The following is a 15,608-nucleotide window of genomic DNA, read 5'->3' as shown; positions in this document are numbered from 1 at the left end:
AAATGATAGAGTATATGATCCATGTGTAGAACGTAAAAAGCTCTGTGTGTGTGTGTGTGTGTGTGTGTGTGTGAGAGAGAGAGAAGGAGAGTAAAAATGGCTTGGCTGTAAAGTGCTTTGAGTGATCCACACTAACAAAAAAAAAGGTTAGAAAAGCACAAAAGTTCCCATTTGAAATGAAATACTAGTCATGCAGTGTCCGGCTGACTTGCCCACACATACCCATTGTTGAAATACCCATTGTTTAGACAAGCTACACCACTTATATTGCTGGGGTTTGGTCAGAAAGGGTCTGTTTCACTTTGGTTTCTCTCACACTCCCCACCTTTGCTTTCATAAATACATAAGTGCTACTCACAAAGCACACCCACCTGCATATTTTCAACACATTCGTCACCACAAACAAACTGCCACAAGAAAGTTTGTTTCTAGTTAAAGTCAGTGTCGACGCTGCTGAAGACATCCCCTGTGATTGTGAGAGACTGTTAATCCTCTTAGATGTTCTGTGTGTCCTCTGCAAAATTAAAATTCAACCTTACATCATCACCTCTCTGTTCCTCCAGAATGCGGATGACCTTTTGGTAGCTTCAGCGGAATGTCCTAGTGATGACGAAGATTTGGAGGAGTGTGAGCCTGGAAATGGTGAGTCAACTCAGGGAGTTCTGTTGTCATTGTATTTTATCCAGAAACAAAAACCAACTTGCTTAGAGTCCTGCCTTTCTCCTTTTCTAAATGATACTCTGTGACTGGCCCCCTGTATGCAGCTCTGATTGGCCACGTGCGCACCCTCGGAGCCCCTTTCCTATTGGTCTTTAAATCAGCAGGCAGCCAGCAGCATTGTGGTTCTTCAAATGGTCTGCCAGATGTTAATATTTGGCTTTTACTCAGCTGCTGCACCTCCTGCCCTGACTTTAACAAGGCAGGACAGTTTCAATGTGCAAACGCAGCTTGTTCGGTGCAGCAAACAGCTGTAGCCTGGCAGGCCTGGTGCTTGAGCAACAGTTCGTGAGCACAGCAGGCCAAGATATATTCTGACACCACGACAGCAGGGGCCAGTTTAAGGTCATGTGTGCGCCCCCTGCCTCCGAGGTTTCTAGCTGTATTATACTGGCCATACTTGAAAACTGCCAAGAACCATCTTCATACAGTGAAGGAGAATGCTACAGTAAGGACTGTGGCTGTTATTGTGAAATTGGTTTACAGATTTAACTTACGTGGGATGGGATGATTACATCGGGCTTAAGAGCGTAATTCCATACAGGTTCAATCCACGCTCTGAAGCGTGGATGCAGAACAGTCGAGGCACAAGGGTGCAGATCCATGTTTTGATTGGCAGATTACTGCTCTGTTGGATACGAGCCTCAACAGTCAATTGTGGTCTCATAAGAAGCGCGAATCTGTCTTATCACCAAAGATCACATTGAAATGATTTCATGTACACTTTCAAAGCTCAAGACGGCTCGTGAGAAACTTGAAAATTATTGGGTGACAAACTTAACTACAGACATCTTCGCAATCAGAGTTAGGAAGATATGAAAGACATTCTAAGAAAAACTGCAAACACGTCAGAACAGGTTAAAAGGTTAAAAAGAGAAGAAAAAAAGAGGAGGAGAGAAACTAAATAATTTCTCATCTGTGAACAGCACTTCCCAAGGATAAGCAAGGAATGGGGATTAGAGCTGTGTTGGACTGTAAACAGCTGGAGATTACAGCACATATCAGTGTCTTTGTGTGAAGAGAAACGGATCTGAAACTGTGTTCAGAGACTGGAGAGCAGCATTCTCCTGCGGTTTGCTCTGTAGGTGGTTGGGACCGAAATAGAGCCTCAGTTCCCCTCTTATCGAAAGGAGAAATGAGAGTATTTTGGTGGATGCTATGCCCAGGCTTAATCTCCTGTGGGGAAATGCAGCTCCCTCTTTGCCCACACACACACACACACACACACACACACACAAACACATACAGCGGCAGACATGCTCACCTTTCCAGACAGACACTTGCCTCTCTCACTCGGTGGGTGTAAAGTTTTCCCTCTCGGGAAAAACAACAAACACGCTCGCGCGCGCACCCACATGCCCCGTATCACACCTTCCAGAAGCAACAACAGTTCCAGGAAGGCAAGCCAGCGAGGTTGGATAAGCGCCTGTGAAAGCTGTGGACAAGGAGAGAAGAATCAACATTGTCTGCAACACATGTTGTCGCCCCCTCCCCCCATCATTGCACCACAAACACAGGCCTGTGTGAAAGGAAAAATTCCCAATGTTTTCAATTATATATTGACAAAAGCTTGGCTTTATTAATAATTTAAGGAAGGAGAAAAAATGTTAAGCACAGCTGTGGATTTTCTATTAAGCTTTACCTGCTTTGACTGCTGTGAATTCATGGGGATCAATACAAGCCCTTCCTGTGTACAGCCAGTGCAGTTCCACCTGCTTTACCGATCTGTTTAGCTGCAGATGGGACACACCAGTCTCAAGACTCAAGAGATGAAACTTGTTTTCTCAAAGCTTCAGGAGTGTTTTGGCTGTGGAATGCTAAATGACGACCAATGGATGTGGAATAATCACAGCGCTCGTGGGGCAGCCACTGTCTCGCACTGGCTGACAAGCACAACGTGGATGCAGAACGGTCGAGGCACAAGGTGCAGAGAGAAAGACCCGAGGAAGAGATGAGCAAATAAGAGCTAGCGGGAATCACCGTCATTGAGATGTGTGTCACGTTCCTTTGCGCTCAGAGCAGAACAGAAAAATGGGGAGAGGAGTGAAACAGATACAGACGAAAGAGGAAGAGGAAGCGAAGGAGAGGATACAAAATTGAGGGAGCGAGTACAGTGATATTCCTGTGAACAAATCCTGACTTTCCCACTTGGCCAATTAAACTTAGACAGTTAGAGAAGCCTTAAATACATCGCCCAATTAGAGTTGTGGTTTGAATCCTCCAGTGTTGGTAATGAGCTTCAGTTAGATAGGTGACGAGACCCAGGAATGGGAAGTACTCCTATTAGAAGGCTGAACGTACTGCAGCGAGGGTGACAACGGGATCATATGCACAGGGGAATGAGACTTGAAAATATAGCCTTATTCAACATGAAAAAGTCATCTATGGACACTAACTGCATTCACAGTAGCACACAATTAAGGAACACGTCTTCCTCCAACAACAGGTTCAGCTCAATTAATCTTTCATGTTATCTCCCTATTTTACTTTCTGCGTTTTCTCTTCCCCAACATGACACTTTGCCTTTCTCTGGCTTACCTTCCAGCTACTTATCAGTCCTGGGATGTTTGTAGGCGCTATATCAGTTTTACTCTGACAAGATCAGAGCTTTGAGGAGCTCCTCAATAATTCATCAGACGACATACTATAGAGACAACCTGCAAAAGCTCAATTTAGGTGTCGGAGTGAAAGTCGGAGACAGGGGGATAGATGAGGGATGACCCAAAGCAGTGAGCCCCCAAGCCTGGTGTGATCCCGGTCAATGAGTCTTGGGTGTCTGTTGTTTGTCAGTTAGATCCTTCTGATCTCCCTTAACGAGTAAACAGCCCCAGGTTGATCATATGGGTTGCACAGCTTGGATTGCACAGTTTGGCAATCTATAGGCTTGAACTGCATCCCTGGATTATCTCTGAACAGCAGAGATCAGATTAGGTGAGTCTTTGACAGAACTGGAATGTCCAAGCCAAGCCTCTGATTGACTAATTACATAATTAATCAAAAATTCGCGAAACCAATCAAAATGCAATATCTATTTATGTTTATGACACATTGAGACACGTCTGAAAAACTAATTAAAGGCTCACATGTCCAATTTACGCCAGCATTCCGATGCTTCGCCTACAACTTGAACAAAGAACCTGTAGCGGTAAAAAGAGCCATCAGTCTTCAAGGAAATTATCCTACAAGCCCTGGGTTTTCCGAGTTCCTCTTGAGAGAAATGTACAAGCTCAAAATGATTGAATGGGGAGCATCAGTCTCATTTTCAGATCTCTGCAGAGACTTCAACCCCCTGCAGTGATGGTTTTCCATCTAAAAGCAGCCCTTCGCCCCGATTACGAAGATTATTCAGGAAGTCTGTCTGTGTCTCCAAACTTCTTTCACTTTAGCACGGGCTTTAGGGCACTTTCAGTGTTTCAGAAGGTGCCTCCACACAGTGCTGTCTCGTAGGTCGACAGACACTTGAACTTGTGGGAAATGAGGTCGATACGTCAATACTTATTCAAGTAGAACAAGTCTTCTGTTTCTTCTAAATGAATAAGATACTTAAAGAAAGACGAATACCTATATTTAAGCTCTCGAGATATGTTTGATGAACAAAATAGTGACTCTGGTTTTTTTTTAGATCAGGGTCAGGGAAATCAGTCGTTGCAGAGATGCTGACGTGGTGGTTGTCGAAGGCTTGTATCAGAAACTGAGGACTGAATTTCTCAGCCTTGTAACCGTTTAATTTAATTTCTCGTTACTGTTGCTTTTTCTCATTTCCAAAGAACAAAGTCTGCTGTGAGCTATCCAAACCATAATTTAAATTATAATTAGAATCTAATGTTAACCCACAGCGGTGGATGCAGAATGGAGTTTTTTTTTTTTTTTTTTTTTCGTGCAGCTGCCTTCTCAGCGGGGACTCTTTCAACACACACTTCAAACTATGAAGAAATATGGTGGTGTCTCCCCCTGAGAGTGGAAGAAAACACAGAATCACTGACTGTCCAAACCTCATAATCCAGTTCATTTCTTTTTTTTAATTAGTCTTACATTCCCTGAATTTTTCAGAAGAGACTTAGCTTTGCAGTTGTTTGGTTAAAAACCTTTTAATTCAACAGACATTTATTGGAAAAGACAGGGGGAAACTGAAGCAAATGTTCTCGTTTGCAGCACCATGGTAAGAAAGAAAAAATAAAACGAGATAAAAGGCAGAATAGTGGTGAAGTAGTAGAGAGCTACATCTCTACATCAGGTGGAGATTCTCCAGGCATGTCTGACTTTTATACCACAGTGAGACTGAAACAAAAGGCCGGCCAGAAAAACAAATCTGCCAGGTTTATGGAGACAATCCAGGTTCTAAAGTGCTGTGGGGAGGTGACTTTAACTGCAGGAAATGGTTAGCTCCCACCGACACACTATATATACACAGGGCATCGTCTCCTTTTTTTTTTTTTTTTTTTTTTGTCAAAATAAATCCCTCTGCCTGACAGCGACAGCAACAAATGCAGCTTTTGTAAACAGTTTATGGAGCCTTGTGTATGAAGAAGCAGGTTTGTTCCCTGTTGCACAGATTATACGGGCATAATTGCACCTATTGTAGTTGGAATTCAAAAGCAAGCAAGGGAAAATATATTATGCTCGGACACGCTGCTGGATTTTCCATCTGCAGCCTAATCAAAGCTGAATTACAGAAGGCTCAACCTCCGAACAACCTTTTTGCTCTAAATATTTCAAATGGATGCGAGCGGAGAGACGTGATCGGCAGAATAACTATGTTTGTCAGGACACTGACATTGATGCATCAGTTTCCATCTGCCCTGCTCTCATATTGAGTAAATAGAGGGGGGGTGTTGAGTCATACTCACTGTTTGGTGGAGTAGCATGTGGGTAAAGATAAAGAAATTTCATCATGTGGACTAAACATGGCTCTACAGCATCAGCTGCTCAATCAGGTCGAATATCCAAGTTTTTTCTCGCTTCAACGCTTGACAGACGGAGACAACCACACACCGGAAATATGAAGCATGAATGCTCCGGCTATGTGTGCATCAGAACTGGTGTCGGTAAAGCCTATATGGCCTATGTCGTGTTAAATCTATCTCGTATTCACTTTCACATACCTATGAAACCCTTGCATTTACTCTGGCTTACATCAGTCTGTGGTTCTTGGCACTTTTCAGTTGAACATGTAGGGACAACTGTAAAAAAAAATTTTTTTTTTTTTTTTCTCATGAACTCAACTTTCTGAGCCTGCCTGTGGATGTCAAATGGAGAATCAGAGCTGCATACAGGCACAATAAGGTGCAGTGGTGAGGGCAAGGAGAACCAATAGAAGTTGTTGATTGAGTTAAACAGCAGGTGCAGTGGCACAATGGGAAATGAAAAGATGCTTCACTTGATAACTGCACACTAAGAGTACAGCAGAGCAGTGTGAGGGATTTGATGGAACAATCCTTCACGTTTTTATAGACGTGTGTGTACAATATCTGCCTATCTTCCTCTTCAATATCTAAGCAATTCTTTTTCTGTACTATTATGGTGAGTTCGTATAAGCTGAACTCAAGGCAGAGGAACACAACATTCCTGATTCTGAAAGGATTAGAGTGTGTGTTTACTCTCACGAGGACATCCACTCTCGGTGTCGGCTGCACACACTGATGAACAAGGGTACATCATAAGTGGAGAAAACTCCTCAGTAATGGGTGACCTGCCAGCAGCAGTAAAAAGCTTGAAATTGCTCTTGCAGCATATCTGTCACAGACGGCAGAGCTAGTATGTTATCACACATGTGCCCTGGTCCCCAAATCTTGATTTATTTTTTTTTTCTTTCCTCTGGAAGTTTGACAAAACCAAAAAAATTTGCTCTCAGACACATGTGGGAAGTCCAACAAGGCGTGGCTCCTCGGTGTTCCTCAAATGTGCCACCATGCTCTGCTGTCCTCCAGTCAAGGTGAAATACATCCTTCAAAATGCAGATAGAGTGGCGAGAGAGATAACCTGAGCATTGCCATGGAAACTAGCCTCTCCAGCAATGGTACTGATATAAGAAGTTAGAAGGGTTAAGCTTTACAAGTTTTTTTTTCCCTTTACAGCTCTCACATTTTGCTGTTTCTCTGTTTTACTGAAATTTGTTATTTGCTGACATGTTGAAATTACCTTGTTAACACAAATGTGTCACCTTGTTAACGCAGCCATTCTGTGAGTGAAAAATGTGTGGTTGTATAAATTGACAAGGTGTTTGTTGTTTTTTTTAACATTGCTGAGCTGACTAAAAAGCCACAGAGAAATTCTAAAAATTCCCTTTACACCCCTCCCCCCCCCCATCATACTTGAACTGCCTTAACCATCCCTGTTCCGGCTGAGTCACTCTGATTTACCTCATCAATCAAAGAGCCAAAGTCATGATTTTATGCTGTTGATGTTGGCATTTCTTTAGTCATGTTCTGCTGTTACCTTCCCTTTTTCTCTCCCAAAGATGTGATACAATCTAATCCACTCTGCCATGTTTTTCAACTGTGTCATTGACTGTTACCCCTGCGTATCTGCCTAACTGACCAGAAAACTTAGAAAATGCACTGATTTTCTGCTTTGTACTCCCACTCCACATTCCCCAATATGTGTAATAGTTCAGTTTGTGACAGACGGATTCCTCCTGAATGCATATAGCTTTTTCCACTTCATCTTACACCCGGTAATTTTTATTTGGGTGAACATATTTAAGGTGGGCTGACGTCGAGATTACCTTAATACTTTATGAGAAGTTCTGGCTCATTAAGATTATTGTCTAACTGTCAGCGGCTGTTTGAGGGGAACAACACTGACCCATGTTTATGTATGGTGTTTGGGAGGGAAGTGGACTTGAGGGATTCATGGGGGAAAAGGCACCAGTAGGGTTTATTACTCTGTCTCTCAGAGTCCTGGACTGAGACTTTAGGGGCATCGGTTTCCTGCAGCTGCTCCTAATAAGAACTGAGCCATGAAGCCACCATGCCCAAAGGGGGTAAAATGGGACTCAGACAATTCTTTATAAGAATATTTGGGGATGGGGGAGGAGGGGGGCTGACATTGAATAATTCAACTATATATATTTTTGCAATATGATTAATTTTCACCCAAGAAAGATATGAGAGGAGGTAAAGAAGGGGGTGGGGGAGTTGTTTCACTATCCGAGAACAATCTTACACAGCTTTCTTTTTGTAATTTTTTTTTTCATGCAAAAATCATGCGGCCAATTTGTTGATGTAAGTGACCTGAACCTCGTGGTTTGCTATCTTATTTAACCACTCACAGCAGAAATATCTGAGTGCTAGTGTAGGCAAGACAAGACAGTTAGTAGTTAAGAATAGGCTTTGTAGTACAACAGATGTTTAATTGTTATTTGTAGTCTACATTTATTATGTGTTAGTGATATAACATGTAGGTGTGTGTTCAGTACAGGGAGATGAGGTCAGGACAGTCAGAAACAGGTGCAGGATAGAATGTTTTCTTACATCTTGTAACACTTACTGCAGTTCAGATTTATTCAACATATTAAGTTTTTTTAAATAGAACAGACTAAACATATAACTAACCTCATGTTAAGCTGTAGTGCTGTTCTAATACTGGTGTTGCTGTATTCATTTGAACTGTTCTTTTGTGCATTTGCAGGTAGTCTCAGTCTCAGCTGGTCTCTAACACTCTTCTCCTTCGTTGTCTCTTTCTTGTCCTAGGAGGTGAATTAGTGTTGCCCATAATAACGGTGGACTCCCTAGACCCCCCGTCCATTGCCACCCACTACCCAGTAATTCCCTCGCCCCCCACCACCTACCGTCCGTTCCTCACCCTGTTTGAAACCACCAAAGAGTCCGTCCCCTTGCCCAATGGCCGCGCCCCCTGCCCCTTGGATCAAGAGGACTGCGAGGAGACCATTGAGGTGTCAGCGTACGGCTCAGGGGAGATGACTGAGACGGATGACGAGGATTATTACAAAAACTCCCCCCTGGTCACTGACAGGACGGTCCTCCCTCCTCCCCCAGCTGTCGAGGGTGGTGTCCTGAACCCTCGAGATCGCCATTTCTCCCGATACCCCATCTCCCACCGTCCCCCTCTCGCCTCCACCCCCACTGCCAACCCAGACCAACTAAATCCTCGCATCAAGACAGCCGGCGGCGGCAGCAGCAGTAGTAGTAGTAGTAGTAGCAACAACATCCCTGCTGGAAAAATGAACACCCGGGACCAGGTGCTGCTGCCGCCGGCCCACCCCTCGTCAGATCCAGGCCACCGTAGAATCCCGGGAATAACCTACCCGCCAAATTTTCCCCATGTTCCCACTCCAGACCCAACATCTCCAGAGAGAGGCCTGCCGGGTGCCGTTGAGGTGCAGCAGTCCAGCAGCACCACAGGAATGGTGGTGGGCATCGTGGCGGCCGCGGCCCTCTGCATCCTCATCCTGCTCTACGCCATGTACAAGTACCGCAACCGCGACGAGGGCTCCTATCAGGTGGACCAGAGTCGCAACTACATCAGCAACTCAGCCACGCAGAGCAACGGAGCCCTGGTGAAGGAAAAACAACCCAGCACTGCCAAGACAGTCACCAAGAACAAAAAGAACAAAGACAAGGAGTACTACGTCTGAGAGGGCGGCACTGTCACACACAGAGACAGGCAGCATACACACTTAGAAAAGGAGAGAGACGAGAGAGGAGGAGGGAGAGAGGGCAGTGTGTGGAGAGCAGCAAACATAACGTAGTGGCAAATTCATCTAAAACTCAGTGTTTTCAGGTGGTCATGAGTTACCTTTAGTACTTTAATCAGAGGGAGGCAACAAAATTAGATGGCACAGTGGCATCGTGGTTCTGTTCACACCTTTATGTATTGTATTTTTTTATTGGACTCAATTATGATTAAATGTTAACTCGGTCGATTACAAGGAAAGGTTACAAACACACAGAATAAAAACACATACTGTGCCAACAACAATGTAGCAAATGCTGATAAAACAGTCATTCATGAGTAAGCTTTTAGCAGGTTATATAATATCTTGAGTACTGTAGGAAGGTATCGCCAACAGTATTTATGCCAAAGTCTCTGCTTCATTCTGAGGCAAGCTTGTGGTGAATACAATCACCTTAAAAGTATCAGCAATTTTTTTCCAACTTGGCTCAGATTAGCAACTTGGCATCCCTCTGTAAAAAAAAAAAAAAGAAAGAAAAGATGAAGCTGCCAACTCGGAGAAACGCTGCGTTGAATCCAGCTCTCCCACGCCTGAAAGTGTTCCAACGTCTCTCACCTCTGCTCAGAGCTCTTTCCTCCTCTCTTTCGTTCGAGCGCTCCTTTTCTCTCCTTCTCTACGGTGCCCAGCAGCTGATGCGACGTAAACTCTGCCGTGTTTCAAGCATGTAGTATTCATTTATGAAAAAGAGATAAACAGTTTTTCTTTCTGTGGAGTCAAAAAAAACCTTTTAAAAAATACGATGACTGATGATCATAACGACGTTTAAACGTAGCAACTATGTGAGGTATCAACCGCTCCAACCTATCGGATGCTAACTTGTACGTTTAGCGGCCAAAAACCTGTTGAGGCCAAAACCCCTTTGGTCGTTCGTTGTTCCAGCAGATGTGTGTGATGTGTTTCTGGGGCGCCAAGGTGCCCCCTCTTGGGGTTGCAGAGAAACTGTCACATCCTTACTAATCACAGAAATACAGAAAACACCCCCAGCAAACCTGAAGAACTCTGTTCTATATAATTATAAATATATGTATAGACGTTGCAGAAACCTATGGACCTAAATCGTAAGTGAAGAAATGAATTTGCTGAAAATGCACAGCGAAGATGGACTTTAGGATTTTTGACGTCGGAACAGTTTCACCGCCCAGTACCCTTCTTGAGACCCCTACCCTTCTCATGGACAGTATGACTGAGGAAATGCTCTGCTGCAAGACTCGGTCACTTCAGTTTGCTTTCAATTTTGTTATTTGATTATGTTCTCTGAGGAAGCGAGAGACATTAAAGGGTCATTCTGAATCTATTCTTGCTGGATTTCCACTGTGGAGAGAAATATCTTGCAGCAGAAAAAGTGACTGTGTCTTTCACCCCCCTTTTGCCTGACTGGACTGACGGCAGCCAATGGGCAAAGCAAACTTTGTGGGAGAAGCACACAAATAAAAAGGTGAACGGCAGTTCCCTGGAAGATGTACAACTGAACTCTAGTATTCCAATTTTCTCAACTCTATTAAAAAAAAAGAAAACTGAACCATGAAAAGAAAATACAGAAAAAAGTTTGTGAAATGTCTAAATATTTGACTCCCATCCCATTACTAAGAGAAACGTGTTTTCCCTTCTGTCATTCCTGTTTGGAGAGAGAAAAAAAAATGACAATGATTCTGGGAAACGGAAATTTCTATGTGCTTTCTTTTGGTGATTGAACAAATGTGATTTGGGTTACGAACAAAAATGACAGATTCTCCTTTACCAGAGGAGAGAAGTTCCCCTTTTTTCCATCCTCCATCTGTCATCCTAAAATCTGTTTTTGTCTTTTTTCGTCATCCTGCATCTCCTTCCTTGTATGGCAGATTGTATGTTTCATATCCTGTGGAGAAAGCAAGCTGTGTCAGTCCTGCAGTTTCTATTTGTTTTATATCTATCACTGTCTGTATGGTGAGACACGATGGCAGCCATTCATTTGACAGGCTCCATCGATTTACTCTCCTGCCATGTTTGTTTGGTTTCTCTCTCACTGTTCCAAGCATACTCCTCCCAGTATCTTCCTGTTCTTTCTAAATGTTATTGTAAAGTGTTCCAGTGAGATGACTCTAAATATGTGTACATTAACAGAGGGAATACACTTGGTTATATACTTCTTACTCCCTGAGTCACGTGGTCTGTTCATCGTCTCCTTGTCTTCCAAGCATGATTTATGCAGAGTATCTCAACAAATGTGCTACTACCTGCACTTGACAAGAAACAGCTCAATATCTGCCAGACAAAGCCACTACTTGTAGAACTGATCTATTTCTGATCATCACAACACTTAAACCAAACCTATGACAAACTGTTGAAAAATACTAAAATGTAATCACAAAAACCTCTCAACCACATCTTTGTAAAAATGCCAAAGTGGCTCCACTTTAGCCTAAAAGTAACTGGTGTTGAATCACTTTCCAAATAAGCCTTTACATAAAAATGAATGAAGGTCAGTTACTTTCTCTGGCTGTGTAGGGATATTTCACACCGTGCTGTGAATTAATAACCAAAAGAGGTTTCTAGTTAAAGTCGAGACAGGTGACAAATCAAAGGAAAACTTGACCTCTACAGTGCTGATCAGCACATCATCTCACTCGCAGAAAACTCAAGCGTGCATAAGAATTCCCACCCCAAAGCCGGTATTTTTGAGAGACCTTTTTAAAAAAAACTAATTAGAGCTACAAGTCTCTTTGGGTATGTCTCCAAGTTTGGCACATCCAGCCACTGGGACTCCCTGTCCATTCCTCAAGACCAAACTTCTCTCGCTCCTTCGTGCTGGATGGGTTCTGCTGGTGTACAGAAATGATTAAGTCATAAAAGATTCTCAACTGGATTTAGATCAAATACAATTAAATGTTTTCACCTTAAACCACTTGACTGTTGCTGTCTGTCTCAGTCTCAATTCACTGGGAGGCTGAAATAGGCAATCCTCAACAAATTGCCTGCATTTAACACCATTTGTCATTCTGACCAATCCACCAGGCCCAGCTGATGAAAAACATCACCAAATCATAATACTGCCTCCACCATGCTTTAATGTGAGGATGGTCTCGAGGTGATGGGAGGTGTTGGGTTCACGCTGCACACAATGTGCCTTCTTTGACATATTTGGGGAGTCTCTCAGATGGCTTTTTCCTAACCTGTCTTCGATAAAGACCAGGTTTGTGGGGAGTGTCTATCCCAAAGTGCTCCTATGGACAGAAACTCTCTGCTCACAGTTTGCAGCTCCCCCTACCTTTGGCTTCTCTGATTAACGCCTCCCTTGCCTGGTTCATGAGGTTGGTTCTCTCTTGGCTGGAGTTTTGTGGTGTCAGTCTTATTCTCTCAAACTCTATTCCTCATTGTCTTGCTCACTTAGAGGTGTTACTGCCTAAGTCTTTCACAACACATATATAGACTGTATGCAAAGTACATGTAACACTTATGTCAGTAATTTCCATGTGTGACTTGAAGTGATAACTGGAAGGACCAGATCTTCAATATTTTTCCGTTGTAATGCAACAAATTAGAAAAAAAGGCCAAGGGGGCTGCGTAGGTTTGCAAAGCTCTGTTTCTTTAACATTATTAGAAACTGACAAATATACAGTATACACAGTATTTATGCTGGAGGACATTTACACACATAAAACTGTATTTTTCCTCTCTCCCAAAATTGTCAGACCCCAGTTAAACACATCAAAGTTTTGAAAAGCAGTCATTCCTCCCCAGGAGGGCACAGAGGGGGAGATACTTCCTTAGATGAAAGAAAGAAAACTACTCTAGACACATGCACAAATGTATTAATATTTAGTGTGACTTGCACTCTTGGAGGACATTGGTGTCTAAAATTTGCCCCAAATACACACCTATAATCACATCCATCCAGCTCTAGAATGTTGCATAAGAGTCCAAGTAATCAGACAATGATATCATGTAGTGGATGGACCCGTGGATGCAAGAGTATGTCCTAGTATGTGATCATTCAGAATTTCAGCTTTTTGGCACTTCACAAAGAACGTTATCGACCACTCTGCCAACCAAAAATGAGTGAAAGATTCAATTAGACTTCAAAATCATGGGGAATCGCAAAGGGAAAGTCTGCCCAGGAGAATGACTGACAGACTTCAGACCAGCTCGAATGAACCGCACTAACAGGGCAAAGAGAGCTGAGTCCTCTTTAATGTGACCAAACTGCTTAACTGTGAAATCGCTGCAGATATTCCAGACTTTGGTCTCTTTACAGCTGACATCAATGTTAATATCAATGTTTCATTTTTAATTAAAACATCCTAAGCCATTCAAACTTATCCTGAACAAATTCTTTTAGGCTCAATGACTGAATACTATTTTATGACAGCCCATGGGATGTGTATCAGTCTGTTTTAAATTCGGCCCTTCAGCACCTTTTCCTTTCAAACCTCCAAAGGACAATGCTCCACGTAGCGAAATCGAGGTCATCACAGGTAGCCAATCATTTTGGTAAAAGCCACGGTTAAAGTATGCTAATTTTCCAAACCACCTGAGCAATACTACAACTCAAGTACGTCCTCACCACCTCTCCAATCAAACCCTGCAAGTAGGTTTTAAAAAGACAAAGGTAAGTATTCTGCTCCTGTGGTGGTGACACACTCATACCACAAAAACTTGAAAAAGGGATTTTGCTCTAAAATTATGTGATTTAACTGTGGGCCATAGAATACACATAAATATTGGAAAAAAAATATATGTTTCTTCTTGGCTTGACGATTCAAATTAATAACGTGACAACTAAATGATCGACCTCTCACAGCATAATAAATAATAATAAAGCCGGGAAAACTCATCCTGAACACCTCTTGCCATGAGATCATTTTTAAATTCAGGGCTCCTGTAGAGGTTAGACAGACTACCCTCTCTGACCTGTCCACTAGACCAACACGAGCCTGTACAGGGAAGAAGGATATGTGGCTCAAAGGGGCAGCCTGAGGTTGGACTTTCATTGTCACGAGCATGGCTCTCTTCCGACTGGGACACAGCATCGTGGTATTCCGCCTCGATGTCCCAGGGAATTAACTTGAGATATTTACAACACAGCCTATTTGCTGGTTTCAGTTAAGTGTCTTTGTTCTTTATTTGATCCCTTTACTGACTTGACAGAATAATCAAGAATCAAGAATCTTTTGCAGGCATAACGAAATTTAGTTCAGGAACTCTTGGCTTCGTATACACAAAAAATATAAAAAGATATCTAAATAATATACTAGAGAATAAAAAATAGCAAAAGTTAAAGTAAAAAGTAAAAAGGTAAAAAGTTGCAGTGCAATCCGGTTATTGTATGACTGTATTGTACATATTTCAGCATAAGTGAGTCAAATAAGTCAAATAAAAGTGCAGTGCAGTGCGAGTCTCTGTCTGCAGAGGTCTATAATAATCAGACTATGGGTGGGGGTGGAGGGGTGGATGTGTGGGGGTGTGGGGTGATGGATTTTACAGCTCTGGGGAAGAAGCTGTGTCTCAGTCTGTTGGTGTGGGTTTTGATACACCTGTACCTCTTTCTGGATGGAAGAGACACAAATAGTTCATGTCCTGGGTGGGTGGGGTCTGTGGCTATACGACTGGCCCTCCTTTGGACCCGGCCGTCGTATATTGAGTCCAGGTGTGGGAGAGGACTCCCCACAATCCCCTGTGCAGTCCTGACCACACGGGCCAAGTCCTTCCTGTCTTGTGCAGTGCAGCTCCCATAACACACTGTTGCACTGAGACAGAGGATGCTCTCTGTTGTGGCTCTGTAAATGTTTTTCAGAAGCTGAGGGTAGAGTCCAGTCCTCTTCAGCTTCCTCAGGAAGAAGTGTTGGGCCTTCTTCACCAGGTGGGATATGTGCATGGACCAAGTGAGGTCAGATGTGATGTGGATGCCCAGAAACTTGATGTTGACCCGCTCCACCTCCGCCCCGTGAATGAGGAGAGGGGTGTGTTCTGACTTCCTGGATCTCCTGAAGTCCACAATGACCTCCTTGGTCTTGCTGGTGTTCAGGACAAGGTTGTTGTCTGAACACCATCCTGTCAGGTGCTGGATCTCCTCTCTGTAGTGAGTCTCATTGTTGTCCGATATGAGACCCACTACGGTGGTGTCGTCTGCAAACTTCACAACCATGTTTGTTGAGTGAATAGCAGAACAGTCGTGTGTGAACAGAGTGAAAAGTGCCGAGCTGAGCACACATCCCTGCGG

General features: G+C 43.2%; 1 protein-coding gene across 10 annotated transcripts in view; it reads left to right on the top strand.

Annotated features, from left to right (window-relative positions):
* The window catches only part of nrxn2b (neurexin 2b), a 694,839-nt gene extending 683,298 nt beyond the window's left edge, over positions 1-11,541 (top strand). For 8 of the 10 annotated variants that reach the window (XM_075451530.1, XM_075451529.1, XM_075451528.1 and 5 more), the window contains 2 exons: positions 564-642; positions 8,409-11,541. In XM_075451530.1, the coding sequence (XP_075307645.1) occupies positions 564-642; positions 8,409-9,313 (984 nt within the window). In that variant the 3' untranslated portion in view covers positions 9,314-11,541. The remainder of the gene's footprint in view (positions 1-563; positions 643-8,408) is intronic. The other 2 variants (XM_075451532.1, XM_075451531.1) reach the window with 1 other exon arrangement.
* Positions 11,542-15,608: the final 4,067 nt, after the last annotated feature.

The sequence above is a fragment of the Odontesthes bonariensis genome, chromosome 19, assembly GCF_027942865.1.
Source record: "Odontesthes bonariensis isolate fOdoBon6 chromosome 19, fOdoBon6.hap1, whole genome shotgun sequence".
NCBI classification, from domain to species: domain Eukaryota; kingdom Metazoa; phylum Chordata; class Actinopteri; order Atheriniformes; family Atherinopsidae; genus Odontesthes; species Odontesthes bonariensis.
Note: the sequence above shows the minus strand (reverse complement) of the source record. Positions and strands in the feature narration are given on the sequence as shown.